This window comes from Osmerus eperlanus, chromosome 16, assembly GCF_963692335.1.
Source record: "Osmerus eperlanus chromosome 16, fOsmEpe2.1, whole genome shotgun sequence".
NCBI classification, from domain to species: Eukaryota; Metazoa; Chordata; class Actinopteri; order Osmeriformes; family Osmeridae; genus Osmerus; species Osmerus eperlanus.
Window position 1 is genome coordinate 8602411 of NC_085033.1, and position 26610 is coordinate 8629020.

At 42.0% G+C, this 26610-nt stretch overlaps 5 protein-coding genes across 6 annotated transcripts; 3 read left to right on the forward strand and 2 right to left on the reverse strand.

The window, feature by feature from the left end:
* Positions 1-2634: 2634 nt before the first annotated feature.
* LOC134036966 (leucine-rich repeat-containing protein 30-like) lies at positions 2635-4412 on the reverse strand. The gene has a single exon (XM_062482179.1). The coding sequence runs from the start codon at positions 4120-4122 to the stop codon at positions 3223-3225; it is 900 nt and encodes a 299-aa protein (XP_062338163.1). The 5' UTR covers positions 4123-4412; the 3' UTR covers positions 2635-3222.
* Positions 4413-9287: 4875 nt separating this feature from the next.
* rheb (Ras homolog, mTORC1 binding) lies at positions 9288-13001 on the forward strand. The gene is made up of 8 exons (XM_062481341.1): positions 9288-9428; positions 10062-10133; positions 11118-11185; positions 11330-11412; positions 11522-11578; positions 11664-11711; positions 11899-11980; positions 12234-13001. Exons 1-8 carry the CDS (start codon positions 9377-9379, stop codon positions 12324-12326), a joined length of 555 nt encoding a protein of 184 aa, XP_062337325.1. The 5' UTR covers positions 9288-9376; the 3' UTR covers positions 12327-13001.
* A 149-nt stretch (positions 13002-13150) lies between these two features.
* On the reverse strand, positions 13151-14370 carry ly97.3 (lymphocyte antigen 97, tandem duplicate 3). Of its 2 annotated transcripts, none has more exons than XM_062481343.1 (4): positions 14304-14370; positions 13985-14052; positions 13549-13671; positions 13151-13391 (listed from the first exon to the last, which is right to left on the reverse strand). In XM_062481343.1, exons 2-4 carry the CDS (start codon positions 14031-14033, stop codon positions 13285-13287), a joined length of 279 nt encoding a protein of 92 aa, XP_062337327.1. In that variant the 5' UTR covers positions 14034-14052; positions 14304-14370; the 3' UTR covers positions 13151-13284. The 2 variants fall into 2 exon arrangements, with proteins under 2 accessions (XP_062337327.1, XP_062337326.1); XM_062481342.1 differs by lacking the exon at positions 14304-14370 and adding an exon at positions 14198-14281.
* Positions 14371-15131: 761 nt separating this feature from the next.
* On the forward strand, positions 15132-16950 carry LOC134036416 (gamma-crystallin N-like). Its single transcript, XM_062481359.1, has 4 exons — positions 15132-15221; positions 15538-15786; positions 16336-16481; positions 16630-16950. Exons 1-4 carry the CDS (start codon positions 15201-15203, stop codon positions 16763-16765), a joined length of 552 nt encoding a protein of 183 aa, XP_062337343.1. The 5' UTR covers positions 15132-15200; the 3' UTR covers positions 16766-16950.
* A 1824-nt stretch (positions 16951-18774) lies between these two features.
* Positions 18775-26609, forward strand: LOC134036624 (activin receptor type-2B-like). The gene is made up of 11 exons (XM_062481624.1): positions 18775-19147; positions 21190-21397; positions 21637-21752; positions 21933-22084; positions 22214-22357; positions 22514-22657; positions 22761-22909; positions 23089-23203; positions 23321-23459; positions 23581-23711; positions 23885-26609. The coding sequence occupies exons 1-11, from the start codon at positions 19096-19098 to the stop codon at positions 24077-24079; spliced, it is 1545 nt and encodes a 514-aa protein (XP_062337608.1). The 5' UTR covers positions 18775-19095; the 3' UTR covers positions 24080-26609.
* The last annotated feature ends 1 nt before the right edge of the window (position 26610 follows it).

Consider the following 26610-nt stretch of genomic DNA (forward strand, 5'->3'; position numbering starts at 1 on the left):
ATGACTGGTTCTAGGGTGGTTCTGTCTGTGAGAACAGAAAACAAGTTAACCGTGTGGAGATAAAATCATAGCAGGTTGTTGTTCTGGATGCTGAATGTTGCGTGACTATTTAAGTAGGGTTTAAGGGAGTCAGGTGGCTGAGCGGTTATGGAATTGGGCTATTAATCAGAAGGTGGCCAGTTCAATACCTGGCCGTGCCAAATGACTTTGTGTCCTTGGGCAAGGCACTTCACCCTACTTGCCTCGGGGGAATGTCCCTGTACTTACTGTAAGTCGCTCTGGATAAGAGCGTCTGCTAAATGACTAAATGTAAATGTAAGTAAAATGTAGTGGAGAATACTGGAACCTCTCACTGAAATTGAATTTGAAAAACTGTGATTTGACCTGACATGACAGCATTGAAGTTGTGTACCTCTTTGTTTTCCTCTCTCAGCAGTAAATACAATCATTTTAGAACACAGAGCAACTACGGATTTATACAAAGAGGTTCATTGGATGTATAATACATTTCAATCAACGTCTTCAAAATGTTTTAATTGTTAAAAGAACAGTTGGCTTGTGGAGTATCTGGTTGAATTACATTTCTCCTTTGGGAACAACACAAATGACTGATGGAGAAGGTAATTACATGTTTTAGTAATTAGAAAAGTAGCAGTGCCACACTGTTTGTCATTAATCTCCCATCATCTCAGGCAGTCGTGTTTGTCAGTAAGATGCATTTTATCACAAGACTCAAGCCTATTTCAACAGGGAACTATAGATTATTATTCCATTGTTATTCTAATGTGGTTGCCAGACATCAGTGAGTTTGTGATATCCCGACTATTTGATTGCCCAAAACTAATGATCGTAGAAAGAGCACCAAGGGATTGATAGGTAATCTTTCTGCTGCGTTATTTATGGGCCCCTAGATGTTTTGACCTATTTTGTTCATAATTCATCAAAAGAACAGTATTTCTGATTGGGGAAGTACATTAGGTGATCCTGTTAAAATAAGGCTGGTTGATAAATCTGTCAATCACTGAAAAAGCTTTGATAATGTACAAACATTGAGCCATACCTGGGTGTGCAGAAGATTTGAACACCATTAATTCCATTCAGACTGATTGCCTGCTTGGTCAATTTAATTGTAATCGATTTTCATGGTGGGTTACTACCATAAAAACTGTCAGTTCATTACTTACTTCAATTAGCCCAAACACTATTTTAGCAATTTTGGTACTTTTCAAGTACTTCTACATTTTCCAGTTGAGTTGACTTACTGTAAACTTGAATGCATTGTCAAAGGGGTGTTTTGTGCTCAATGTGTCCAACCCTCCTCCTCCACTACCACTGGAAATCTTCAAGGCCCACTGAATTTAGATCTGAGGAAAAGTTTTAAAGGTGATAAGCAGATGTTCATTAGAAGTTAATTTATCATGGATGAAGCATGTATGTGTATGTGTGTGTGGGTGTGTGTGTATGTGTGTGTGTGTGTGTAGGTGTGTGCGTGTGTGCGTGTGTGTGTGTGTGTGTGTGTGTGTGTGTGTGTGTGTGTGTGTGTGTGTGTGTGTGTGTGTGTGTGTGTGTGTGTGTGTGTGTGTGTGTGTAAAGAAGAACGTTCTGTTTGGTGTAAATTTGGTGTTATGCTAGCAAGCTGCCAACAGAGGTCGTTTTTGTGCCACTTTCATAGAGTTTATCGTACGATCCAACAAGTCAGGTTCATGAAACATTCTCTATAACTGATAAAACTGTAAGCCATGGGTTCATAATCCCCAGGGGAAACAGCCAAAGACCAACATTTAAGTACAGATTTCTTAGAATGATTTATAATGGTCAGAGTATAAAAAGCTATTATATTGTGAGTATAGTTCTGAAGCAATTAGATACAAATCAAAGGCGAAGGGCTGTGTGTAAATCTGAAGCTGGGGATCATAAAGAAATAGAAATATATAGTCGTTAGGAATGCCAATGATCCAGTGAGAGTCATATCAACTAACACAGATATTAGTGCAGCTGTTTAAGGTAAAAGTGGAATCCCATTGGATGGCAGTGGACACGCCTGTGGAATGTGACCATCACAAAATCTCATTAACAACGGTCTCCTCCAATCTTGAACTGGCTGAACTGGGGGTCAGACGACTACAGCACTTGACTTAAGGCCGTCTCCATTCACCCCAATATAAATAAACCCAGAATCTGTCCTTTGCTCTAAAGTCAGGTGAAGGTTATTACACATTATTGGTTATGATATAGAGAACAGGATAGAAATATGACACGTTATGCCACACTTGCCCAAGAGAGATTGCTGTACAGCCAAGTCTGACTCATTTTTGCACACCTTTCAATGCAATTTATCTGATGGTAAAAGGTTGCCAAATGCCACCAACAAAGCAAACAAAATCCAATATATGAGCTCCACTATCCATCTGCTGAGAAAGAAAAAGGGAGATAGAACGATAGCGTTTGTGTGTGACAAAGAGAAAGAGATAGAGTGAGAGAGAGAGAGAGAGAGTGAGAGAGAGAGAGAGAGAGAGAGAGAGAGAGAGAGAGAGAGAGAGAGAGAGAGAGAGAGAGAGAGAGAGAGAGAGAGAGAGAGAGAGAGTAAAAATAAGTAGAGTACGAAAGATTTGATCTGAAGTGTTATAATAGCCACCGCCACTTCAGGGGCTGCTTCTGACCAGGGTGTTGATGTGTTGGAGTGGAACATTTAATCAGAGTCTAAGACCTGCTTTTGTTTGGATGTAAAGCCCTCACCAACACAGTTTCCATTGCCGGTCTCCACTCCCCATACCTGATCCTCATCACCTGGATGGGAAAGGGGGAAGGGGTGCGTGCTGTCACTGGCCCACACACCCAACTGCCCTTTTACTGATGGGACCAACTAAGTCAACTGAGAAGGGAAAAGGAGCTACCCCAAACTAGAGGGGTGAATCGGTGAATTGTGAAACTCGAATTAATGGATTATACAGACTTTTGACATGGTTTTCATGGTATTCATGTGTCACAGGAAAATTCATTCATTTACACCTGGCAGTCTCAGAAAGCATTTTATCATCTCATCTGTACAGCAAGGTCACAATTACAAAAGGTGATCCCATCCTTGCAGTTAATCTCTCGGTAATCAGATCTTATACTTATACATAAGCGTTGAACAACATCACTGATATGAGTACAAGGAACACACACACACACGCAGTCACACACAAACACATACACATTCATAAACTACACTCGTTTCCCTCATCCAGGCTTGAGGTAGTTATAGAGAGCACTAAGGCCTCCCTGCAGCACCTCCTGAATAGGTTTGAGCAGGGGGTTATGGACAATGTGCAGCCCTTTATCCATTGGATGACATGCCAGTTTACCCAGTCGGCTCAGCTGATACATCTCCACAGGCACACTCTGCAGGTCATTAAAGTCCACGTTCAACAGTTCCAGCGTATCCAGGAAGCACAGGGTCTTAGGCAGCACGTGGATACTGTTCCCCTCCACGATGAGGATCTTCAGGTTGACCAGGTCCTGGATTTGGTCGGCGATGTTCTCGAGCCGGTTGCACGCCAGGTGAAGGAAGACCAGACCCTTCATACTGTAGACGCAGGTGGGGATGTGGGCCATGCGGTTGTGACTGAGGTTGAGCTTGGTTAGGTTGCGCATGGCCGCCAGGCTGCCAGGGAGGCCCGTGATCTTGTTGTTAGCCAGGCTGAGCACCTCCAGGCGGGTACAGGAGCCCAGCTCCTCAGGCACCTCACTCAGATGGTTGCGGTAAGCAAAGAGGACGCGGAGCTTCTTGAGCAGGCCGATTTCAGGCGGCAGGCACGTCAGGTTGTTTCCCCACAGGTTGAGGATCACCAGGTTGTCCAGAGTGCCCACTGCTGGAGGGAGAGCACACAAGTAGTTCAGGGAGAGGTTGAGTTTCTCCAGCTCTCTCAGTTCCCACAGCTCGGCAGGCATCTCGTCGAGCCCACGCATGGACATACTGAGGGTGCTGTAGCCGAAGTGCGTGGTGGTGTTTTTGCGGATCCTCTCTGCGGCAGATGACAGACTGGGATGGTCGTCTCTTCCGGGGGTCCTCCTTCCCTGACTCACACTCACCTGACTCAACTCTTCTCTGGAGAAACTTCTAGACTGCTTGGCCCCCATGGTCCTCTCAATACACAGCCCACTAGTACAGTTGGCACTTTCTTTCCTATTCAAACCAAGTATCAGGGTGAGTTGGGCTGAAGCTGGCTTTCTGTGGTTGAACAAGACTTCCTAGCCACAGAGCACATGGTCAGGGTCCTTTCTTTGTGGTTTCTAAGACGGTTGATGTTGTTAGAATTGTTCACTGCTGATGTTTGGCAGAAGAAAAAATTAATCCTGTGTCAGTCCGTTGAGGCAGAGTTGTGTTGCACTCTAGTGAAACGTAGAGCTATGGGGAACGCAGCCTGAGCCTCCCAGACCAACTGCCTGTCTTACCGAGTTTCATCCCCCAGCTGGCCCTGTCACTTCACAGGACTTCAGCCAGCGCCACCCCCTGTGATAGCAACCACGACTGCAGGGACACCGTGTGAGTTCAATCAGCTGATTTCACTGTCATGATCTCATAACTGCAAACGCACCCACCCTTGTGCACACACCCACGTGCACATACAGAAGCACTCACACACACTGCCACACAGTGAGTAAAAAGGTTTGTTGTTATTGAACACCTGTTATCATTTGTGTGTAAATAGTATCTTACATGTCTATCTGTTTTTCGGAGTTTGTATTGAAGCTGTCAGAAACAAGTCAGCACCCGCCTTGACGACATGGAAATTGTCCAGTGATCATTCAGATCCAATTTCCATTGGGCATTGGTGTTACCTAAGAGTGAGATTGCTAACCACAGTACATTTTTATACAATCCTAGATTAGTTTAACGCGTGTATGTTTATCTTTACGAGCTGTGAATTTAAAGCAGGGGATGAGAGGCCAGGAAAAGAAAACTTGGACCTTGGCCAATGTTTTGGACGAGAGTCTCTTAGATTGACTGCTACTTGGAGTATCCTCAGTCAGCCATCATTACTTGCTCAGTAAATGAATCAATGAGCCTTGGTAATGAACCGCACTGATACTAAATGTAAACCACACAATCAATTGTTCTACTCCAGAATGCGGTCACATTAGAAATCATGAATCTATTGGTTGTGTATGCATTAGAGTTTGATATCTTGACATATTGTATATTCCAACAGCTGCCTGTTTGCCATGTTGACCTCTTGTTTGAATGTATTTCTGTAAGTGTTAATGCCTTCAGATTATTGTGACTGGTACAGCTCTTGTGTAAAGTTACTGTAAACCATGACCACTGTAGAACATTTACTTGCACCTCATGGAATATGGAAGTTTTCAGGCAAATGCTCTCATTTGATGTCACATAACTAGCCAGATTGTGCTGTGGTGGAAATTAAGTTGATCCTGTGTGTCCCTGCCAAATTTCACAGCAGGTCTGCTATACCCTGCCATATTCTATTTACATGAAAAATGACACCTTGACGTCAGTGTTCTAGCATTCCCTGGGTGTGTAAACACAGGCCTGGAGTGGCTGCATGAGGACGGCAACACATGCTGGCAAACATGGAGGCTCTTCTGTTCCTGTTCAGGACAGTAGGCCTTGGATGTACACACATACACTGAATGATTGAATCTCAAAACTAGCGAATGGATGGATGGGGAGGCTGATGAATGAACAGAGGCCTTAGTGGATCTGAGCATGCTGCTGACTATCAGTTGTGGATCATGACAGTGCTTTGTGAATGGCATAAATAGAAGAAGTGATATCTCACTGCTTCCACCGAAAAGACCGATGCACAAACAACAGCTTGAAATGTAAATCAGAGAAAAGTATCTCACAGTCACACATCTTAATAGCCTGTCCCTTTACCACCAACAAGGATGAGATACTCACCTCCACAGGCCCTCAGTCCTGAGTCACACATAAGTGATCTGATTTCAAAGCACTCATCTCCTTCCACGGCAAAATGATCTGGATGGGGAATAGAGATCAGTATTTGCCCCAATAGAATCTACAGCTTGTGTTGCCACAGGACTTGACAGGGAATATGGGGGTGTGCTGCCACAGAACTGGCCTTAGGTGTCCATAGGAATAAAGGATGTAGGGATCCTGCCAAACCTTGGAGTTCTGCAAACTTGTAATGGCTGAGATGTCACTTTCTGAGGAACAAATTCTTACCGAAGATCGTGTTCGCCCTTTAGGCAGAGTGAGTCACTCAATAGGGCCTAAAAGACAAGAAATATGCATTTAAGACTCCTATTAAATATTCAATCCAAAATAAGGTGCACTAAGTGGTGAAAGGCATGTGATAGCTGCTAGTGAGCCTCTTGAACTGGTGCTCCTTTATTATTCACCAGGTGCAGATGGAAATATTCACGCCACTGGACACTTTCCAATTGCGTGTCTCTTCCCCTTGGCTAATGGTGGCTGTGGAAGAAACTATGCACTTTTTGTCGGAAATTGAGGATATGTCACGCATTGGAACACCATCTGGAATTCGATTGCGATTAGCCTTCGTTCAAACCTCCAGGTGACACAATGATCTACTCAGCCATGCAAATGTGCCAAGAAAAACATGAAGGAGTGTCCAACTCTGTCTGCTCTGAGGCAAGAATACTGGGCCAAGAACATTTCATTTGGATGTTTCAGATGTTCATTTATTCATCCATTTGGACACATTTGAAGTTTGCCTGTGGCTGGTTGTGCAAGATGTCACTCTGGAAATAATACCAAGCAACTGTGCATTATGTAGTCACTGGAGAACATCTTGGTGCTTGAGCTTGGTGCTCAATAACATTTTATTACATTTGCGAAATGTGTATATATAAATTCTGGACTGTGCACACATTACAGAGAGCGTAAATGTTCCTAAATTATTATCTGTGACACAGAAATTGTCAGCATGCTGAAATGTGATGGTGGAGCACTATATCACGTTTGTATCTCCTCATCTGCTACTGGAGGTGACAGAGGCATGCAACAGCAAGCAGTACAGTTTAAGAGAAAGATAGATCCTGAGCTAAACTGGGACAACAAGATGAATAGATGATAAAGGTGCTCAAGGGAGAACACTATCCGGGTTAACACGCCACATAAAGACACCATTTGTAATGATCCATGGAATCAGAGGGAAGCAAGTGAACAGGGCTCCAAAGTGACCAAATCAGGCCAGAGTTTGCTGAGGCAGCAGATGTGAATACAGACCAATTGTGCTTCTGACAACAACAAGTGTAGTGATTAAGTGCCTGTGAGAAGACTATCTGGGTCTCACCTGCACAACACAGAGAGTCGTAGTCTTAACCACACAAACCACACGGTAGGCAGGGAGCAGAGAGTACTATGGATCACTATGGTGGTAGTGTGAGGATCAAATCTACTGATGCTTTTTGACAAGGAAAATAAAGTTTGTAAGACAGCAGGGAACATTCTTCTCTTGGCAGATTGCAGACATTGTTTTATTCAACTTGTTTATAATTCACATTCCCAAAACTAGATTTAAACAAAACAAAACGAGGGGTCTTACAAGAAATCTTTAAGGTAATCGCATCGATGCTTGTGTTGATCACATGGTCGTTCCTGGAGTGTGTGAGACTTCCTGCTGGGAAACTATGTCTGTCCTTCAGTCCTTCCAGCAAATCTGGAAACACTCTAAAAATACAAACACAAAAAGTAAGTATCACATCAAATACAAAATGTTCACCATGCACCACCAAGGTGGCTCAGCAGAATGCACACACGATGAGGTGAATAAGCCCTCGGAACCTCAGACACCCTCTATAAAGTGGAGACACCCCTGGATGAAAGGTGCCATACAAATGCATTCCACTAACTTAAATATGCATTCCGTTTCATGAGGTTCGTGAGTGGGTCCAGGTGCCTCGTGGTGGCTCAGACCCAGCTGGAGGATGTAACGGTCTCGCTCCGCTGGCATGCATGCTGGCATACTAACAGAGCCAGAGGCACTTTCACAGTGAGCTGAAAGAGACTGGCACTAGCGCCACTGCCAACTACCTAGGGATCAGCAGGCCCAGCTCCAGCTGCCTGTTCGCCACACAGCCAAAGGAAATGCAAGAAAAGGAAATAAGGGACGTATTCTTTGCAACATGGTTCATTATGTGTCAATGAATTTCATGACACAAACCACCCAGCAAAACATACATGTCCACCCAGTGTTCCTTTCACCATATTCCCCAGAGGAAAGCAGCCCACAGTCATTTCACATCATGTTTCAGTGACATCCCATGTGACCCTCTGAGTGGTGTGGTCAGGAAGAACGTCTCACTAATCGCTGACAACAGGAGTTCCTGGGAGTCCAGCTCAGAACAGTATCCTCTGAGGAAAAGAGCAACTGGAATGTACAGTAGCTGCTGGAGTGTTTAATCCAGTTTGCTATTTCTATAAACTGAAGTGCTAAACTGATAATAGACTGCACACTGACAACATGAAGTCTAACCATGCATTATCTTTAAAAAGATTCTGAAACTTTGTAAACTATGTTATTCAGTAAAATATTTATAGATGATGAGTTCCTTTCTCTTGTAATCAGCAAACCACAACAATTCATATGAATAAAACTGTCTGCCTCTGCGCTTTAAACACTTGATGTGTAATTTATAGTGCTGTTGTTACAGTTTTGTTATGCACTAAGTTATATTCAGACCCGAATGATGATGTATAATCCATTATGTTCTAGGGCCCTCTAGCGGCCGAATAGATGTACTAAGAACTGTGTCTTAACTCGAGATGCGTTGCATTAGAAAACGTAGGGATGTGATGGTGTGTACGCAGAACATAAATTACACGTACATTCTACTTATTACATTATTTGTTTGTTTTAAAAACATAAAACTGAGAATCTTAAAGAAAAGAAAATGTTAACAAAATATATTTGCCTCCCTTACACAATAAATCTATTGTGTAGTAGCCTATCGATGACGTCTTTGAATGACATTGCCCTTGACCACCCAACATGCGGGGTCATTACGTTTCACCACCAATGGTTTATCAGAGACGAAGCATCGCACCTCGACAAACAGCGATATTATCCAACCATTCTTCGGCACAAGAAGAAGTTCCCTCCTTTATTTCAAGTACAACCTATCGGAATTGAGTGTTCATTAGTCATCATTATAATGCAAAAGGTAGTGACGCAGTTATTATAGACACCCCCTGCTTTTATATGTTGAGAAATTCGTTTTCAAACACGGATAAATAGACCGTTATTTCATACCAAATATACATAAATCATCATTTTAAATTCAGGGAGGAAATATGTCGAATCCCTGCTTTTGAATTTGTATGCTGCTCCAACTGAAGGCTGCAATACACCCGGAGGTCTAGATGCAATAGCCAGAACAAGATATGCCGCAGCCAAAGTCCCGAAAAATCGCCATCCTCGGGTACCGATCCGTAGGTGAGTCCAGTTTGGCTGTAAGTTAGCTCTAGCACACTATACGTTTTTTATGGTGTAACATTAGCAGAAAAATACAGCGGGTTGCGTCTCCTGTAATTAACTTAAATTATAGGGAGCAGAATCTGACACACTTACACCTCAGTGGAACAAATGAACGCGTGACCAGGTGAGTTTGGCCTAGTGGTCGCTCTTCAGCTAAGATGTAGTAGGCGAGGCTATTTGACGCGCTAGAGGGTAATAACAATAATGTTACAAATGTAAGCTCTATTTCCTGGACGAATATTATGTCATAGATCACCATTTGGTCAGAGTTAAAGCTTGCACAGGGGCCTGGTTGTCCATGTTCTGTTGTTGAGCTACATAGAATATACATTTAAAATAGAGCTGCCATGACAAAATCTAATGGAACCAGCAAGTTTCTAGATGGAGATGATGATAAGCACAATAGTTTTATGGTCCTTACTCCTGACTCAGATCACACCTACCAATGAAATAAGACAACATTTATTCAGAATATGACCCATCTTTGTGTTGGTGTGACAGATCCTCAAGGGGAGCTAATTGATAATGATGCTGTCCTTTCATACTACATGTGATGCCTTGAATATTTTTCTCTTTCCTTTTTTTCTGTAGGAAAATCCTCACTAACGATTCAGTTTGTGGAAGGCCAGTTTGTGGACTCATATGACCCGACCATAGAGAACAGTACGTAAGAGACAGCTTTGGGTCTGTGTTGGCCTCATCGCACAGTTGAAACAGAATAAGAATATGAATATTCAAACTGAGCGTGCAGGTTTTTATTCCACTTTCCCATAGGACTTGCTTGACTGGCTCATTGTGATGTGATAGCCTAAGGCTTTCTTTGTTCAAAGACCATCTGGAGTACAGCTTCATAATCACATTATCATCTTTCAACAGCCATTATGTGTTTTTTTTTATTCAATGATTGTTTTTTAACCGCCTATTCTTAAATATTGCCGTTAGACACCACCATCTGCACACCCGACTCCATGTCAAACATGGATAGCCTGTGAGGCTGATATTTAGTATGTATCTAGTGTGCAGAATGACATACACTATGTCCTGGCCTGCTCAGGTGTGAGGTCTGTTTCATCTATTAACCCTTGTGTTCTCCTCGGGTCGTTCTGACCCATCAGTCATTGTGACCCACCGTCGTATTGCGACAACTTTACCGCATACAAAAACAAAGTGAAGCATTTTCTTTTAACCGTCGGGCTGTCTCAGACCCCCCACATTGCGAAGGTTAAAAGAAAAGTATTTTTATTTGTTTTTGTATTGGGTAAAATTGGGTAAACACAATGATGGTTCGTTATGAACCTTTGGGTCATGTGACCCGAAGGCAGCACGAGGGTTAATAGAGTGTGTTTAGTGTAGCGTGGAGGAAGGCGTCAGCGTTTTCAGGCTACCTCTGTAGCTGGATACTCTGGCGTTCATGTGTATAAGGAACGTAGAGGACATGTCAATATTGACTCTCCCATTAAGATAGGTGTGTCGCACAAACTGGATCCATGTGCTGGATTGTATTTAAGTGAAATTACACAAAGCCACAGGAACAACCCTTTAGTGGACAACCACTGTAGTGAGAGCAATTTTGGGTCCATGAATGTTTTCCATGTACTTTATGTTACGTGTGGTGTTATTACTCTAATCTACCATCTTTGCCATCAGCATTCACAAAGATGGTCACAATAAATGGACAGGATTATCATCTGCAATTGGTGGACACAGCTGGACAGGTAGGGGAGCAACACATGCCACTACGCTTTTCTCACCAACAACACCAACAGTCCATACAGACTCATGCTCATCTCTAATTAATAACACTGTGCACAGTTAGTAAGTAAGTGTGACAATGCACTGTTAACTCTCTTCTCTTCCAGGATGAATATTCTATTTTCCCTCAGACGTACTCCATAGATATCAATGGTTACATTCTGGTGTACTCAGTTACATCCAATAAAAGGTCAGTTGTACTTCTGTAATGACTGTAATTGTACAATGACGAGACCATAGACTACAATCTAAAACCTTAACAAATAATTTATTTTGAAATTGAATTTTGTATTTTCCAGTTTTGAAGTAGTACAAGTTATCCATGAGAAGCTGCTGGATATGGTGGGGAAAGTTCAGTGAGTATTTTTTATGAAAATGTGTATGACATTTGGATGTATGGGATATAAAGATAACATACAACATGTATTTTCTTCCTTCTAGAGTTCCAATTATGTTGGTGGGAAACAAGAATGACCTACATATGGAACGGTACGTAACAGACATATACTGACATTCCTGCGTCCGAGGCTCAGGAAATACAAAATGGTTTCTAATAATGTACTGCAAAATGCACTGCACCATGAGTATTTTGAAGCCAGCATTACATTCACACAGCAGTCTGTGAAATGCTCCTAAAGCATGTATTTGTCAGTTGGATTACCTTTTTTTTTTACAGTGTTATCAGCTGTGAAGAGGGTAAGGCATTAGCTGATTCCTGGAATGCCGCCTTCATGGAATCCTCAGCTAAAGAAAACCAGGTGATCACAACAATTAATCTGCATCCGTGTAGTGCGCTAGTAGTACATCTACTGTACAACAATGGGACACCATAGCAAAGATGTAGATTCTGTTATTGAGGCAGACATGATTCATGCTTTATACATTTTTGAATAGTCCTACTGAGTAGAATATTGGATATATGTGTTTCCAGAGACACATTTGTGTAGGAATGTGGTCTGCAGCCTATAGTATTGCGGGGGGTAACAGAGTCCTGGATGTTCCCTGACACAGACGGCCGTAGAGGTGTTCAGGAGGATGATCCTGGAGGCGGAGAAGATTGACGGTGGCGTCCAACCAGGGAAGACTTCCTGCTCCATGATGTAGAGCCGCCCAATCAACATACTGGACACTGCACTGGGATATCCCGTTACTTGAAGGCTACCTGCCAGTTCTTCTCCTCCACCTCAAATGATTCCACCATGGTCATGTATATTCCATTCATATTGTCATCATCTTTTTCTTTGTTGGTTTGTTAAAGGATTAGTGGCTGTCTACTGTCATACTTCACCCACAATCCAACTGTCCACCTAGTCTGTGCTAAGAACTGATGCAAAACACAGAACCTCATACTGATGTATCAGAATAAATGTGTTTTTTATGTTAACTAAGACTAGTGACTATTTAAGATTAATAATAATTGTGTTATTTCAAATCTTCTAATGCCAAATTCTAATGAAGGCAACTATTCCCCTCTGTTGAAATAATGTTCTCCTTTCTCCTCAGTGGAGAGATCCCGTTCAGTACCTACATACCTTTACAGCCACATAGACTCTAAGGAAATGGTGCAGTTCACGTTTCTTCTGATACATCCCTAGCTGTTAACTCCCTCAACGTACAGCTCTTTTTCTACTTAAATGTTCACATAACCACCTCTTTGTCAAGTCAGTTTGTTTTCATAGCAGTAAGTATCAGCCAAAAAACTGCATCCATTTTCTAATGTTGAATATGTTGTACGAATGCTTTTGATTGTAATCATTAAAGCAAAAAGTGATTATGTAATTCAGTCTTTGGGATTTGTAACATTCTTTAAGTAGCAAGTTTGCTTTGTGCACAGTTTATTCTAAGCAGTTGATTTCAGTAACTTTTTAACTTCAATTTAAGACAATAAAAAAATTATTTTTCCTAGAAAACAAAATATTTTACCACTGTTTTTCTCATGAATACTTTAATCCACTGGATTACAGTAATTTATCAACAAATCAAGGTCAAGAACATAATACATCAATGTCCTTCTTATCCTTAATTCTTAACTAGTTTCAGACAGCCTTATGCAGTGTGAAGGCTAGAATGTGTTGCACATGTCTGTATCACAGCACTTCATGTCGATGTAGGCATTCATTTTCAACATCTCACAGTCTGACATGGCCATGCATTTCTGGTACTGGCCGTCTAAAAGGAGGTGAGAATAGAAGAAGGGTAATATATCATAAACGTAATATGGTCAAGATGTTGACTGCTTTACTATCAACGTATAGAAGGTTGTTGTTTTTTTACTGAGAAACCTGACCAGCAGGTTGTCTGTGGTTTGTACTATAGTGATACTTACTGGGCGCACGGAGGAACCTGGCTGCTGCACACCCATTCTTCTCTGGCTTACAAGTCTCCACCGTTAGGTCACATGATCCTCCAGCTTTCTTGGGAACACAGTGATGGCAGTCCAGGGCTTCACCTATGGCAAAAGACAAAGTTGGATAATAGACAATAATGGAGAATGGAAACACTGCACTAGCACATTTCATATTGTTTTTTTCAGGCTTTTATTTTTAATATTGTCTTTTTACACAAATCGTTCGTACTGGTGTTGCATCAGTAGAGGGGAAGAAGAAAACTTGTTTAAATCCTGTACTGAAAGTATTTCTATGTTAGTTCCAATATTTAACATCACCGTAACAAATAGAGAGAAAAGACATCCCTGAACTAACAGGAGTCCAGGGGTCGTCTGCCAGTGTTGACTCAGTAATAAATCAGTGACAGGGACTCACCACTAATAAACAAAAGAGTAAGAGCAACGCCCAATATTAGGATCTTCATGGTTCTAGTCAGTTGGTACCTGAGGACAAAAATATGTGAATTTTAAACAAATATATATGTTCTCTGTTATGTATACAAACACATTGTAAGCAATATTGTGAGACATGGTACCATATTTGCAGCCCTGGTGTGAATTATATGTACAACCATGAGTATAACCAAACTTTTTAGGTCATTCCTTCTAAAATGTTGATGACGATGACTTCTCGTTCCCAATGGCACAACTAACAACACACAAGACAAGTACAGTCAGATTCAGGGGGAACTTACCTCTCCAGTGCTGAGTTGGTAAATGTGATTTAAGTCTGAGCTTCTACCTTATTTATACCTACCGTTTTTCATAGTCATATCCGCTTCCCTGGCGCCACAGTGGCATATCAGAAGTACACTATCAGTGAACCCACCCACTCCTCCAGTAAGTACACAAATGTGTACACGTGATAACTATACACTAAATCCTTGCATTATGCAAGGATTGAGCAACATGTCTGACTGAGACATCTATTGTAAATATTGCTTAATTCAAAAAAAATTCAATAGAGATTTGTGTAATATCAGTGCCTCTTTATCATACCTTCATGATCAGATTTGAAGGTATTGTGATTTAGACTTAGCAGTATTTAGACTGCATGTGAACTTTGAGGGAGGTGCAATGTATTTTCATTGTTCTTTATGTAACTATGACTTCATATACAGGTAATGCAAAGCTGGGAGTTTTGGCGTTCTCTTTAGGCATTGAAAAGTATGTCCTTGCCTCTCCTCTTTCAGTCTAATCTGTGTCTACGGTGTACGTACAGTATGTCCTCCCTTGTCTAATCTGTCACTTCCATTTTCTCTCCAAAGCCAAGCAATGTTTATTTTGTTTACACCCCAAAACAGACTGGAACCTTGCCCAATACCTCAATCAATAAAATACCACCCCCAAAACTCAATCAAAGCAAAATCATTGGCCCTATTGTTACCCGCCTCCTAAGCCAAAGTCCAATATCAGCAGTGCAAATGTAAGGGAAACTGTCCATGAAGCAGAAAGTGTAAACCCTCTTTTGTTAAGCCTTTGTTGTTTTGGCCTCGCAATGCCACCATGCTCCCTATTGACCATATATATCAGGGAGTCCAAATTTTTCCACTCTTATACTGTGGGAGTAGTTTAAACTCTACAGTTGGAAAATGTCGCAGTACTCAGGAAAGGTGAGTAGCATGACAGGGAGGCTAAGACAGCCATCTTGGAGCACTCTTCCCAACAAACACATGCACACTTCTGGACACATGCATGCTAACCCACAAATAATTTGTACTGTAGTTTGAGTAGTTTAGTCTACAGTTGCATCATTATGAGAGCTTCATATCAGTGCACGAAGTAACAATAATGCAGTACTAAACGTAAATGATCTTCAGAACTGCTGGAGAAATCCAGTAAAATATTTTTTAGAAAAATAATTGTGCAATGCAAAATACTCATGTCTGAGAGCCTAGTCCTAACGTCTCTTTTGGTGTGGCTGGTCAGATCGTATTCTACGAGGGGAAATGTTTCACCGGGCTTAAGCTGGAGATATGCGGTGAATGTGACAACTTCCAGGACCGTGGCTTCATGAACAGGGTCAACTCCATCCGTGTGGAGAGTGGAGCCTTCATCTGCTATGACCACCCTGACTTCAAGGGCCAGCAGTACATCCTGGAGCACGGAGAATATCCAGAGTTTCAGCGTTGGAACGGCCACAATGACCACATAGGCTCCTGCAAGCCCATTAGGATGGTAAGGGTTATTAATGGTCAGCCCAAATGACACACAGGGATCAACAGTTTTAAAGAGAGCTGGAAGGGCTGCAGGATAGATGACATGCCAGACTGGCAAGGGGCAGACTGGCTGGCATGTTGCAAGAACCTGTGGATTCATGTCCTCTTAAATACTCTGCAAGACAGAGGGACAGACTGAAATAGAGATGCCTATGTATGTGCTTTGCAAGCAAATGACGTGCATGTTTTGATAACTGGACATGTGGCAGTGACAGGTGGGGAATATTTTATTGGAATAAAAAGTTCCATGGCCAAAAAGTTCCATGGCCAGAAGAAGGCTCAGTCATGTTATTAAACAAACAGTCTCTTATGGGATTTTTTTTTTACAAAAAGAGAACGCAGCAATGAAGCTGAATTGTACTTTCATGTGCCAAGAAGCTGGTGTTTTCGTTTGTCGTCGTTTCAGCTGTTCAACTTTTCTTTGTGTTCCTTCACACTCTTGTCTTCTTGCTCTTTTTTTACTGCATTTCTTGAAATCCGTGAGTGCGCCTGTCATTCTGCCCAACAGCACGGCGAGCACTATAGGATGCAGCTGTTCGAGGGAGCTGACTTCGCAGGCCAGTGTGTGGAGCTGTGTGAAGATGCTCCATTCCTTCAGGGCCAAGGCCTGAGCAAGAACTGCATCAACTCCATCAAGGTCTATGGAGACGGAGCGTATGTATCAAGCTTATTGAATGGCATTCGTGGAACACTTTGTTTGCTATTTAATTTGTGTATATCCGTCTGGGTCTGTTACATGTGTGACAGAGTAAATATCAAGATTCTCTTTTCTCTCGTGACATTTTACCTCTTTGCTTGCCAGGTGGGTGTTGTACGAAGAGCCTAACTACCGTGGCCGCATGTACATTGTGGAGAGAGGAGATTACGGTAGCCACATGGAGTGGCAGGCCCAGAAACCCAACATCCAGTCTATTCGCAGGGTTGCCAACTACTTTTAAACCATTCCATGATTACCTGACCTCCCTGGAGTGCAGGGCCAATCATGGTTAGACCATACACCTGAGACAATGTAAGGTATTGTAAAATATGGTTACATACCAGGCATGGAATCTTATCCCCACCCCCTTCCTGAAATCAACACCATGTACATGTAGCTATGAAAATAATAAAAGAGGAAAAACTATTATGACATGCTTGTCTATTTATTTTTGTACTGAAATAATTGGTTAAAATGGTGAAAATAAAGTAGGAATTGATTTACAAGAATCCTCAATGTTATTTATATTTATGTACATGGCTATTTTTCTCAAAATAATCTATTCCATCTACCAACTAAGACTGCAGGTTAATATCAGACAACCAGAGTCATGGTGTATTACCACCACCTAGTGTTATCTATCTATTATCTGCTTTAGTAGATTAGTGATCTTCATCTTTGGAAATAGAAGATCCAACTATTCCTTCTATTACATTCCCAGGATTGCCAGTGACTTACAACAATGCAGTAGGCTACCACTGGGTTCACTGGGGCAATGATATAATTCAATTTAAACTACACTTAAGATGCTGTTTCTAACCAGATTGCCCCTATTTGATTATTGTTCTATTATGAGCCATTTAGCTCCAAAACATGGTCTTTTCTCCTCCATGGATGTCTCGTCTTGGCAGGGTTAATGAACATTTGACCAACACTCACATGCTCTTTTAGTTGCCATGACAATATGTGAGCACATCTGTTTTTACACAGGTTCACTGATGCACTATATTGAATTAAAGGGTCAATATGGAGTAAAGGGAAATGCTTTGTCTCAGGTTACAGTCTGCTAGGTCGAAAACCGCTACCATCCTGACAGGCCTACATGTCAAAGCACACAGAGAACAGTTAATTTTCTGGGAGGACATATTTATGGCATGTTATACAACGGATAGCCCCCATAATTTTTCTGCCATTCTTTTACACTTTAGAATCAGAATCAGAATGGGATTTATTCGCCATGAAAGTTTGCACAGACATGGAATTTGCTTTGGCAGGAAGGTGCATACAATAAACATTTAGGGACCTAAAATTTAAATATGTGGACTATCTATACTAAGGGTACATAAACTAGCAGTACTAAGTGGAATTAGAATGAAATAAAATATACAATAAAATAAAATATAAGTTGCCTACACACCGTGTACCTACACACTTTAAGCACACCGTGTCGTCTTGCAGGTGGAAGGATGTAAACATATTTGGATCATGATCATAGCAAAAAAACAGTTGACTTTTAGGAAACCAGGGCGTGAATTTCACGTCGTTGCCAGGCAGTTACAAATTCACTTCTCGACCTAAATGAATTCTGATACATTTTGTTCACAGTGAGGGCACAGCTGAGTTGGTGAGTGCAGGCCTGGTCTGTAAAGTCAGTAATTCCGAAAAATACTGCCCCGTAGCTTAGGCTACTAGTGTGGCTTCCACGCATGAAGGATGTCTAATACTTCCCAGCTGCAGTAGAAAATACATTATTTTTTTTTACCATTCTGTGACTGTTTAACAGTTGTCCAGGGCTCTGTAATTTTATCAAAAGTTTGGCGTGAGATTATCATACATGTCAACGTTTGCCAGGTACAAAACGTTCGGGTGGGGGCTGGTGATGTTTTTGATGGGCTGGTTTTTATTTCTGTAAGGAGAGATAAGCTCGGCAATTAATATCCATTAATTGTAGCCTATATAGCGGGACAAGTTATTCCTTACTTCTCAGCGTGAGAAATGGTTAAAATGCGTGAGAAACACAAGGTTTTGCGTGAGAATCAGAAATGGTTGAAAAATGAATGCTATCTTCGAGGACAAAAAATATTTTGCGTGTTTATTTATATATTTCTCACCAACGTTCCCGTTCCATTTCACATGTCTCACTCTAAGGTCATGCCGCGAGCTGCCTGAATTCCCCTCTTTGTGTTTACACATCCGGGTTTCCCTATTTGCAGCCCATTCCCCATTTAGAAGCCATTTTGGACACAAATCAGCAACACGTAAACCGCGACCTCCCGACGCAGTGGTGCTATTCAACTCAGTTACCTCGGTAAAGGTCTTAAACAGTGCATTTCTGGTCAATTTGTTAATTAGGAATGGTACATATAGTTTAATCTATTAATGCACCTTGATAATCAAACGTCTCTACATTCTTCAAACATTGTTGCTCCGAGGCTGTTGACACGCGCTTGGTTGCTGGATGGACCGCGAAGGCCTGTGGTCTTTTTGATCGTGTACTGATGCTGGGACTATTTTAAATGTTCGCTACGGAAAAAGGAGAACGTGTTCGCTGTCTTCAATTTTTAGGAGAACATGTCTTTTTCGTGGTTGACTTGTTCACTTCTTCTGGGAACTTTATGTGCAGGTAAGCTAATCAATTGTTGAGATAAGATTGCAACAGTTCCAGTCTAGGCCATTAATCAAACTAATACCACACTATTCAGTTTCTGAAACAATGTAACTTGACGAGTAGCCGACACGATTTATATAAATGTTGCACCAGTTGTAGCTTTCCTCTCTTCCATATACTCCCATTGAGTTTCTCATTTAGTCTTCTAATATTGTTTTTGCGAAACTAAAATCATTCTTGAATTGTTAAGTGATAGGCTAACTCGATCTATTGTGAACATATGTGTATATATTTTGCGTCAGCAACTTAATGCAGATGACATCAATGAGGATCCTAACACTGAATCGTCCTTAAGCCTCTTGTGATTTTCAACACAAATATCTAGAGCAGCAGCTGTATCAGCAGCCCAATGAAATGCTGTAGTAGTCTATTTCCGAATTAGAGCGCTTTGTTTTGATTTGGGATGACGAAATGAGCCGCACGAAAAAGCACATAGCTACAAGAGCATGCTCGGAAATTATTAGGCTACTGAATTTACATCTATATACCCTACCGCACAGTCTCGTTTAATTCGCAGGGAAGTAAAACTGCTAACTTATAACATCTTTATTCATCACGTGAAATTAAATGTCGGCTTTGTTTTCTTTGTGTATTTTTTTCAGGAATTTCTCCCTACGTCAATGATGGGAAGTGTACAAGGCTTATATTTCCTCTGTTTTGATTTAATTTGACTACATTTAGGGAGAGAGTAAAAAACCCAATGGATCTTCAAAAAAATATATAATCAATAGATATGCACATTTGGATTGAGAAATATCTTTCCCATTCAATATATATTCAATATTATTGTATGCCTTTAGCTTGTTAAAGAGAAGAGGGGAACAATAGGAAACTGCTTCTCCAGAGTTTTTGTTGTTGGTGTGTAGGCTTCAGTGAGAGGGAGAGGGGGTTGGGGAATTATCTAGTAGTAAAAGTCCTCAGGTCATGTGACTACACACAAGCAATACAATCAGCTTAATGGAGGCAGAAGTAATCTTCCTTTTGTTTGTGTGTGAAGAACAAGTAATAGGTAACAGTACATACTGAAGAAATGGCTCAATTATTTTGGTATACACTTGCCAAATGTATACCAAAAAACCCTGCCTGTGTGTGTGTGTGTAATGGGTTGAGGGGTAACATTGGGGGATGGGCAACTAGCCTTTCTGGTAGGGATTTAAAGGGACAGGAATTATTTTTCTGTGAACAAAGATAAATGATTTTCTAATGTGCTTTGAATGGAATTCACAAAGGATCTATTTAAGTACATTTTGAAATGCAGGGATGTGTTTCCAATATGATTTGTTGATTGAACAAAAAGTGTAGTTTTGCTGACGGAGGTTTCCACAGTAAAGATTAAGGACATGCTAATCAATAAGACCTCAGATGACTTTGAGAAATTGCAAACAGCGCAAGTTTCATTTGCAAAATGGTAGCTGGCTTACACATGTAACGGGTAGGACTGTGTTCACCCTAAACTTGTAGCTTGTCATCCATACCAATTACTCCTTCCACTGTTGCGTCATGGACTGGTGTATAACCTTATCTGTCTATCCACATGTACACTTTTCTCTTGTTAAGAACAGTACTAGCTAATGTTATCTGTACTCTTGGCACGCTGTAGTCTGTCTCCCTAGCACAACAAGCTGGTAATTCCATCATTTGTCAGAGGATGATTAAATCTAAGTTGATCTTCTAAGCAGTGAGGTATCAGTTTTTATACAGATTGAATTAGGCTAACTCTATAATGCATGAGAGAAATTAAACACTATCGCCCAATGCCATATTTCACCCCAAAAAGTCTCATTAGAGAGTTCCTGACTTGGCTGCCTGCCAGAATGATTGTGGAGAAAGAGGTCTTGTTTGGAGCGCACCACATTCTAAGAATTAATAGGCCCAGTTTAATCATCGAAGTGTCCACTTTTCACCTCGGCAATTGAATCACAATTTATTTTCTTAGCTGACTGAGTGTAAATGAAATTGAGCTCAAACTGGTCCGTTGTTTCCCCCCCCTCCACCAGGATACAGCCTAGGAGAAGCAGAGACCAGAGAGTGTGTGTACTACAATGATAACTGGAGGACAGAGAGGACCAACCAGAGTGGCTTTGAGAGGTGCGAGGGGGAGAAGGACAAGCGCTTGCACTGCTACTCCTCCTGGCTCAACTCCTCAGGAACCATCAAACTGGTGAAGAAGGGCTGCTGGCTGGATGACTTCAACTGCTATGACAGGTCAGAGTACTCTCTAGCCCCTCACGAGACACTTTACTTTGTCTGTTTGATTGCTAAAGGAGCCAAGTGCTACTCATTCTGACAGAACCTTGAAGAAAATTCTTTGAATAGACAGAATAGATGGAGATACACAAGTCGTGCATGGAGCGGCTGGTTGTTTTGAAGAGACCAGTCCATGGAGACCCCTTGTGAGGATGGGAGGTGATTAACGCTTAAGGATGTGTGTCGTGTCCTCACAGGCAGGAGTGCGTGTCCATGGAGGAGAACCCTCAGGTGTTCTTCTGCTGCTGCGAGGGAAACTACTGCAACGAGAGGTTCACCCACCTCCCCGACCTCATCGGCAGCGGCAGCCGAGGTGAGTGGCGACCTCTGGCCCCATTCTAACGATGGACAGGCGGGAAATGCGTATTCATCATACTAACGCTTCAGGTCGACGCGGCGGAGCCACATCGCAGTCCTTTATTTTGTGCTAATGTGTGTGGCCTTTTTGACATGACTGACCGGCCATGTGTGACTGCGCTCTCTCCCCTCTCAGTGAAAATCCTCCCTCCTCCCAGAGTGCCCTCTCTCCTCAACGTGCTGGTGTACTCTCTGCTGCCCCTGTGTGTGCTGTCCCTGGCCCTTGTGCTGGCCCTGTGGATGTACCGCCACCGCAAACCTCCTTATGGCCACGTGGACCTCGGCGAGGTACGTCTGCCACCCACTTCCACGCTCATCCCACGACACACCGCTTTCTTTCCTCCTCACAGGAAATGGTTAGATTTGAGGTGTTTTAAAAGATTCAAGAATTTCATTCGTACCCTCTATGTTTCTCAGGACCCTGGTCAAACCCCACCCTCCCCTTTGGTTGGTTTGAAACCCCTGCAGTTGCTCGAGATCAAAGCCAGGGGGCGCTTTGGCTGTGTGTGGAAGGCCCAGTTGATGAGTGAACATGTCGCTGTAAAGATCTTCCCTGTTCAGGTGAGGGACTGTCTCCCTCAATGCACACATCACTCACCGGCAGTAGAAATGCACACACAGCTGTGAGTGGCTCATTGACGACACGTACAATAGCAGTGTCTTTTAAACGGAACTGACAAAGGAACTCCTCTTGGTGGGGGGGATGTGTCTGTGCAGGACAAGCAGTCGTGGCAGAACGAGCGGGACATCTTTCTGACCCCCGGAATGAGGCACGAGAACCTGCTGCGCTACATCGCCGCTGAGAAACACGGAGCCAACCTGGAGACGGAGCTGTGGCTCATCATGGAGTTCCACGAACGGGTGAGCACTCGGCGGACCAGCCGCCAGCCACACCACTCGGTCCCACCCCACACAGGCACGCCTACCATCTGCCTGTCGAGTGACTGTATCTCTGTGTGCGCAGGGCTCGTTGACGGACCATCTGAAAGGCAGCACCGTGACATGGAGTGAGATGTGTCACATATCAGAGACCATGTCCCATGGGCTGGCCTACCTCCACGAGGACAACTTAATCTACAAAGGAGACGGGCCTAAACCCACCATTGCACACAGGTAGGGACAACTACTGTCCTCCCACTGCCGGGGATTGGACTTGTCAGTATCCGATGAGCTGACATTTTTAGTTCCAACATTCTAACGGCACTCCTCATTTTTATTACAGTTGATCCAGGGGTTTATTCCATCCTTTAGAAAATCTTGGGCACTTACATATGCTTGCTTCCATTTTCAAGGGACTTCAAGAGTAAGAATGTTATGCTTCGAGATGATCTGACTGCAGTTATCGGAGACTTTGGGCTGGCCGTCCGGTTTGAGCCTGGGAAGCCACCTGGGGATACGCACGGCCAGGTATCTTTCCCTGATCTGACACACACGCACACGTACTCTGTCACTCACTCACACAGGCACAATCCCACCTCCATCCATCTCCCAGCCTCACTCTCACCCCCCTGCATCGTCCCTCAGGTGGGCACGAGGCGATACATGGCCCCTGAGGTGCTCGAGGGAGCCATCAACTTCCAGCGGGACTCCTTCCTTAGGATCGACATGTACGCCATGGGCCTGGTGCTGTGGGAGCTGGTCTCGCGCTGCTCCGACATAGACAGTGAGTCCGAACTTTGCTCTGTGACTTTTAACGATCTCATCTGGGGTGGACTTCTCATGAAGCCTCCAGTCTGATCCCTCTTGTCTGGACCGTAGCTGACCATGGTTTCCTCTTTTTGCAGGTACTTTGGGGGAGTACATGCTGCCTTTTGAGGAGGAAATAGGACAACATCCCACCCTGGAGGACCTGCAGGAAGTGGTTGTGCACAAGAAGATGCGTCCAGCCTTCAAGGACTACTGGCTTAAACATCCTGTGAGTTACTGCCTATTAAGCCCTGTTTAAAAGCCATTTGGGTTTGCTAATGCATTCTGCAAATTGAATATGGAAGTTGTAAATGGCGCACGATAACGTTGACTAGAATACAATTGTTGTCTGACTTCCTTCAACTCGCTGTGTTGTGATGTCGCTCTTGTGATTGGCTGCAGGGTCTGAGTCAGATGTGCGAGACCATAGAGGAATGCTGGGACCATGATGCAGAGGCCCGACTGTCAGCTGGCTGTGTCGAGGAGCGCATCGCACAGATCTCCAGGACAACAAACAGTACTACCTCGGATTGTCCTCTCTCCATAGTGACTTCAGTCACCAATGAAGACCTACCTCCCAAAGAATCCAGTACCTGAGGGTGAGATCACCGAAGCATACAAGTAACAGTGACTTCGAGCTCCTAATGTTATATCCAAACTCAGCGGATCTCCGTGAAAGATATTGTAAACAACTTGAATGCAGCTGCTATTTTTATCTTTTTTTATTTTATTTTTTTGTTCCATGTTTCCTGTGATTTTGTTGTTGGGGGGGTTACTAATACATCCGTCTGCTGTAGGTTTGAAATAAGAAACAAGAATAGAAATAAGCTATTGGATGGGCACCTCATATACCCACGTGTCAAATCTTAAATTCCATCAATACCTCAAATACTTTGTGTTAGTTTTAATATTGTTATTTTAATTATTATTATTATCATTATTACCTCATATGTTGTTATTGTCTCAGTTTGGTCAAGATTGTCATTGGCCGAACAAGGAACCTTACTGAAACCCTGGATGTCGCGCTGCACACCTTGGAGGAACTATAAAACTGTTATGATTTTCCTCAGGGGATGAAGAAGCTTCTCTTTCACTTAGTGTTTTACTTCTTGTCTGTGAACAGCTCAAAAACGAATTGGCTAAGAAAACAAATGACAGGACCACAGATTGTTTTAACTGACTGAGAAAGACATGAGCTTAAGAAATCCATGTAATTATTGGACTGAAGAATCTGGACAAAACACAACTTTTGTCCTTGTGGAACTACCTCTCAGGTATCAAGTAGGCCTATATTGGAACTATACGTTTTATTTTTTTACTTTTCACAACAACAACAAAAAGCCCAGCTATCGAGCTACTGTATGTTTGAACTATACATTTACGCTTATTGATCAGTTGGCGTTACTCCTTTACCAGTATAGACATAGATGAATGCTATCTGGAGTTGCAATGTTACACATTCTTGATTTTATTTTTGCGTTTTGATTTTACTATTTGTACATGTGCGTGTGAAAGAAATGGAAGAATAGAGATTGTGAGGCAGGAAGAGTGACAGGATTTGTGTTTTAACAGCCAGAACATTGAACAGGTAGTAGATTCATCCTCACAAGGGCCATAAATCAGTAGGCAACATGTCTGTGTTTATCGGTTCCCACACACCATTCTCAGATACCTCAAAGATACTACATCAAGCAAATAAATCTCTGGATGTCTAAAACTCAATACCATACCATAACATTGAATGTCCTAAATGCTGCTGTAACTACTCAAGAATTCTCAAGGATAGATGTACATGTATTCTTTATTGATGCTAACAACTGCAAAAGTCCTCTACTGCTTACTCCTCCTGACCTCAGATATTCTGACAAGTACCTCAGGCTTTTATATATATATATATATATACCTATATATTATATATCTCTGTTTTGTTGTATTTTATTGTGTCAAGTAGTCAAAAAACATTTTATTGCAGGTTTGCTGCATCAGTGGTGATTTCTTGCCCGATTTTGATGTTGTAGGAACCTAAAGAAAAGAGGTGTAATCTTGTAATTTTCTGTATGCAGTTTCCGAACACTAATTTTATACAGTACCTGGGCATTATTGATTTTGTTTCCATATGAATGAAAAGGGACTTTCACTTTAATCCTCTGTATTTAAGAATCAAGCTAGTCATTCTGTGATTTTCAATGTGTTTTCTATTGGATTTTCAGAACGTGTTTGTGTTAATATGACGTACCCAGTTATTTTTGGTCAGAAGATAGGTAGCACTAGATTAGGAATATTAGAGTGTAAAGAAAACAACAAAATATAACAAACTCAGATGATTGTGATGTGGTGTCCATAGCCTCATTCAATGCCAATATGAACAGTATTACCTCAGTGATGTTAGTCATCTACAGAAATGTTATCATTCAGTTATTTCAGTCAAGTTACAACAAAACAAAATTGGGATTTTTTGTCTTGATACAATGAATACAAAAGTTAAGAGCAAATTTTCTTCTACTGTACTGAAGGAAAAACATCCCATGGTACATGATATAGTGCATATATATATAAATATATGTGTGTGTAACAGAGAAGTGAGCATGTGGGTACACACCACATACTATATCAAGACTGATGTTGTTGGCCATGCAGTCCAGCAATATTTTGTATGCAGCAATAGATAATATCATGGTTTGTTTATCTCTGATTGTCTGCTGGTCATCAATTAATGGTTTGAGGACCATCAAATTCCATGCATATTATACGCTGTTACTGTGAATGCTATCTTGCATCCAGATATGAACTGAAACCTGATACCTCATGCAGTACCTCATTGATAATTATTTCCAACTCTGAGAGAATCTAATAGAAGTATCATGTAAATAGTTACTTGACTTAATGTAAAGGATTCTTCCTTTCCATGTTTAGACCCTGTGAAGATTATTTCTTTTCTTTTTTTATTACAGCAGATTATTTTCTATTGTGAGAATGGTAATGGGTGAATATGTTTTGTCCTGTTTGAATGAGTTGTGTATGTGTCCACTAAAAAGAATGAATGTCCATGTGATATGTGAAAAACCAATAAAAGCTAGATAAGAACACATCCAACGTTTTGTATTATAATAAAAAGGAAATACATTAAC

What these genes read in the sequence shown, in the direction of transcription:
- ly97.3 (XM_062481343.1), bottom strand. Translation starts at nt 14,033, where the DNA reads ATGAAGATCCTAATATTGGGCGTTGCTCTTACTCTTTTGTTTATTAGT. An exon ending in TACTCTTTTGTTTATTAGTG is followed by an intron (nt 13,672 to 13,984) that starts GTGAGTCCCTGT and finishes CTTTTGCCATAG; the next exon opens with GTGAAGCCCTGGACTGCCAT. An exon ending in CAGGTTCCTCCGTGCGCCCA is followed by an intron (nt 13,392 to 13,548) that starts GTAAGTATCACT and finishes ACCTCCTTTTAG; the next exon opens with ACGGCCAGTACCAGAAATGC.
- LOC134036416 (XM_062481359.1), top strand. Translation starts at nt 15,201, where the DNA reads ATGTCGCAGTACTCAGGAAAG. An exon ending in CCTGCAAGCCCATTAGGATG is followed by an intron (nt 15,787 to 16,335) that starts GTAAGGGTTATT and finishes TCTGCCCAACAG; the next exon opens with CACGGCGAGCACTATAGGAT. An exon ending in AAGGTCTATGGAGACGGAGC is followed by an intron (nt 16,482 to 16,629) that starts GTATGTATCAAG and finishes TTTGCTTGCCAG; the next exon opens with GTGGGTGTTGTACGAAGAGC.
- LOC134036966 (XM_062482179.1), bottom strand. Translation starts at nt 4,122, where the DNA reads ATGGGGGCCAAGCAGTCTAGAAGTTTCTCCAGAGAAGAGTTGAGTCAG.
- rheb (XM_062481341.1), top strand. Translation starts at nt 9,377, where the DNA reads ATGCCGCAGCCAAAGTCCCGAAAAATCGCCATCCTCGGGTACCGATCC. An exon ending in GATATGGTGGGGAAAGTTCA is followed by an intron (nt 11,579 to 11,663) that starts GTGAGTATTTTT and finishes TCTTCCTTCTAG; the next exon opens with AGTTCCAATTATGTTGGTGG. An exon ending in CCTCAGCTAAAGAAAACCAG is followed by an intron (nt 11,981 to 12,233) that starts GTGATCACAACA and finishes TCCCTGACACAG; the next exon opens with ACGGCCGTAGAGGTGTTCAG.
- LOC134036624 (XM_062481624.1), top strand. Translation starts at nt 19,096, where the DNA reads ATGTCTTTTTCGTGGTTGACTTGTTCACTTCTTCTGGGAACTTTATGT. An exon ending in CATCGGCAGCGGCAGCCGAG is followed by an intron (nt 21,753 to 21,932) that starts GTGAGTGGCGAC and finishes CTCCCCTCTCAG; the next exon opens with TGAAAATCCTCCCTCCTCCC. An exon ending in TAAAGATCTTCCCTGTTCAG is followed by an intron (nt 22,358 to 22,513) that starts GTGAGGGACTGT and finishes GTGTCTGTGCAG; the next exon opens with GACAAGCAGTCGTGGCAGAA.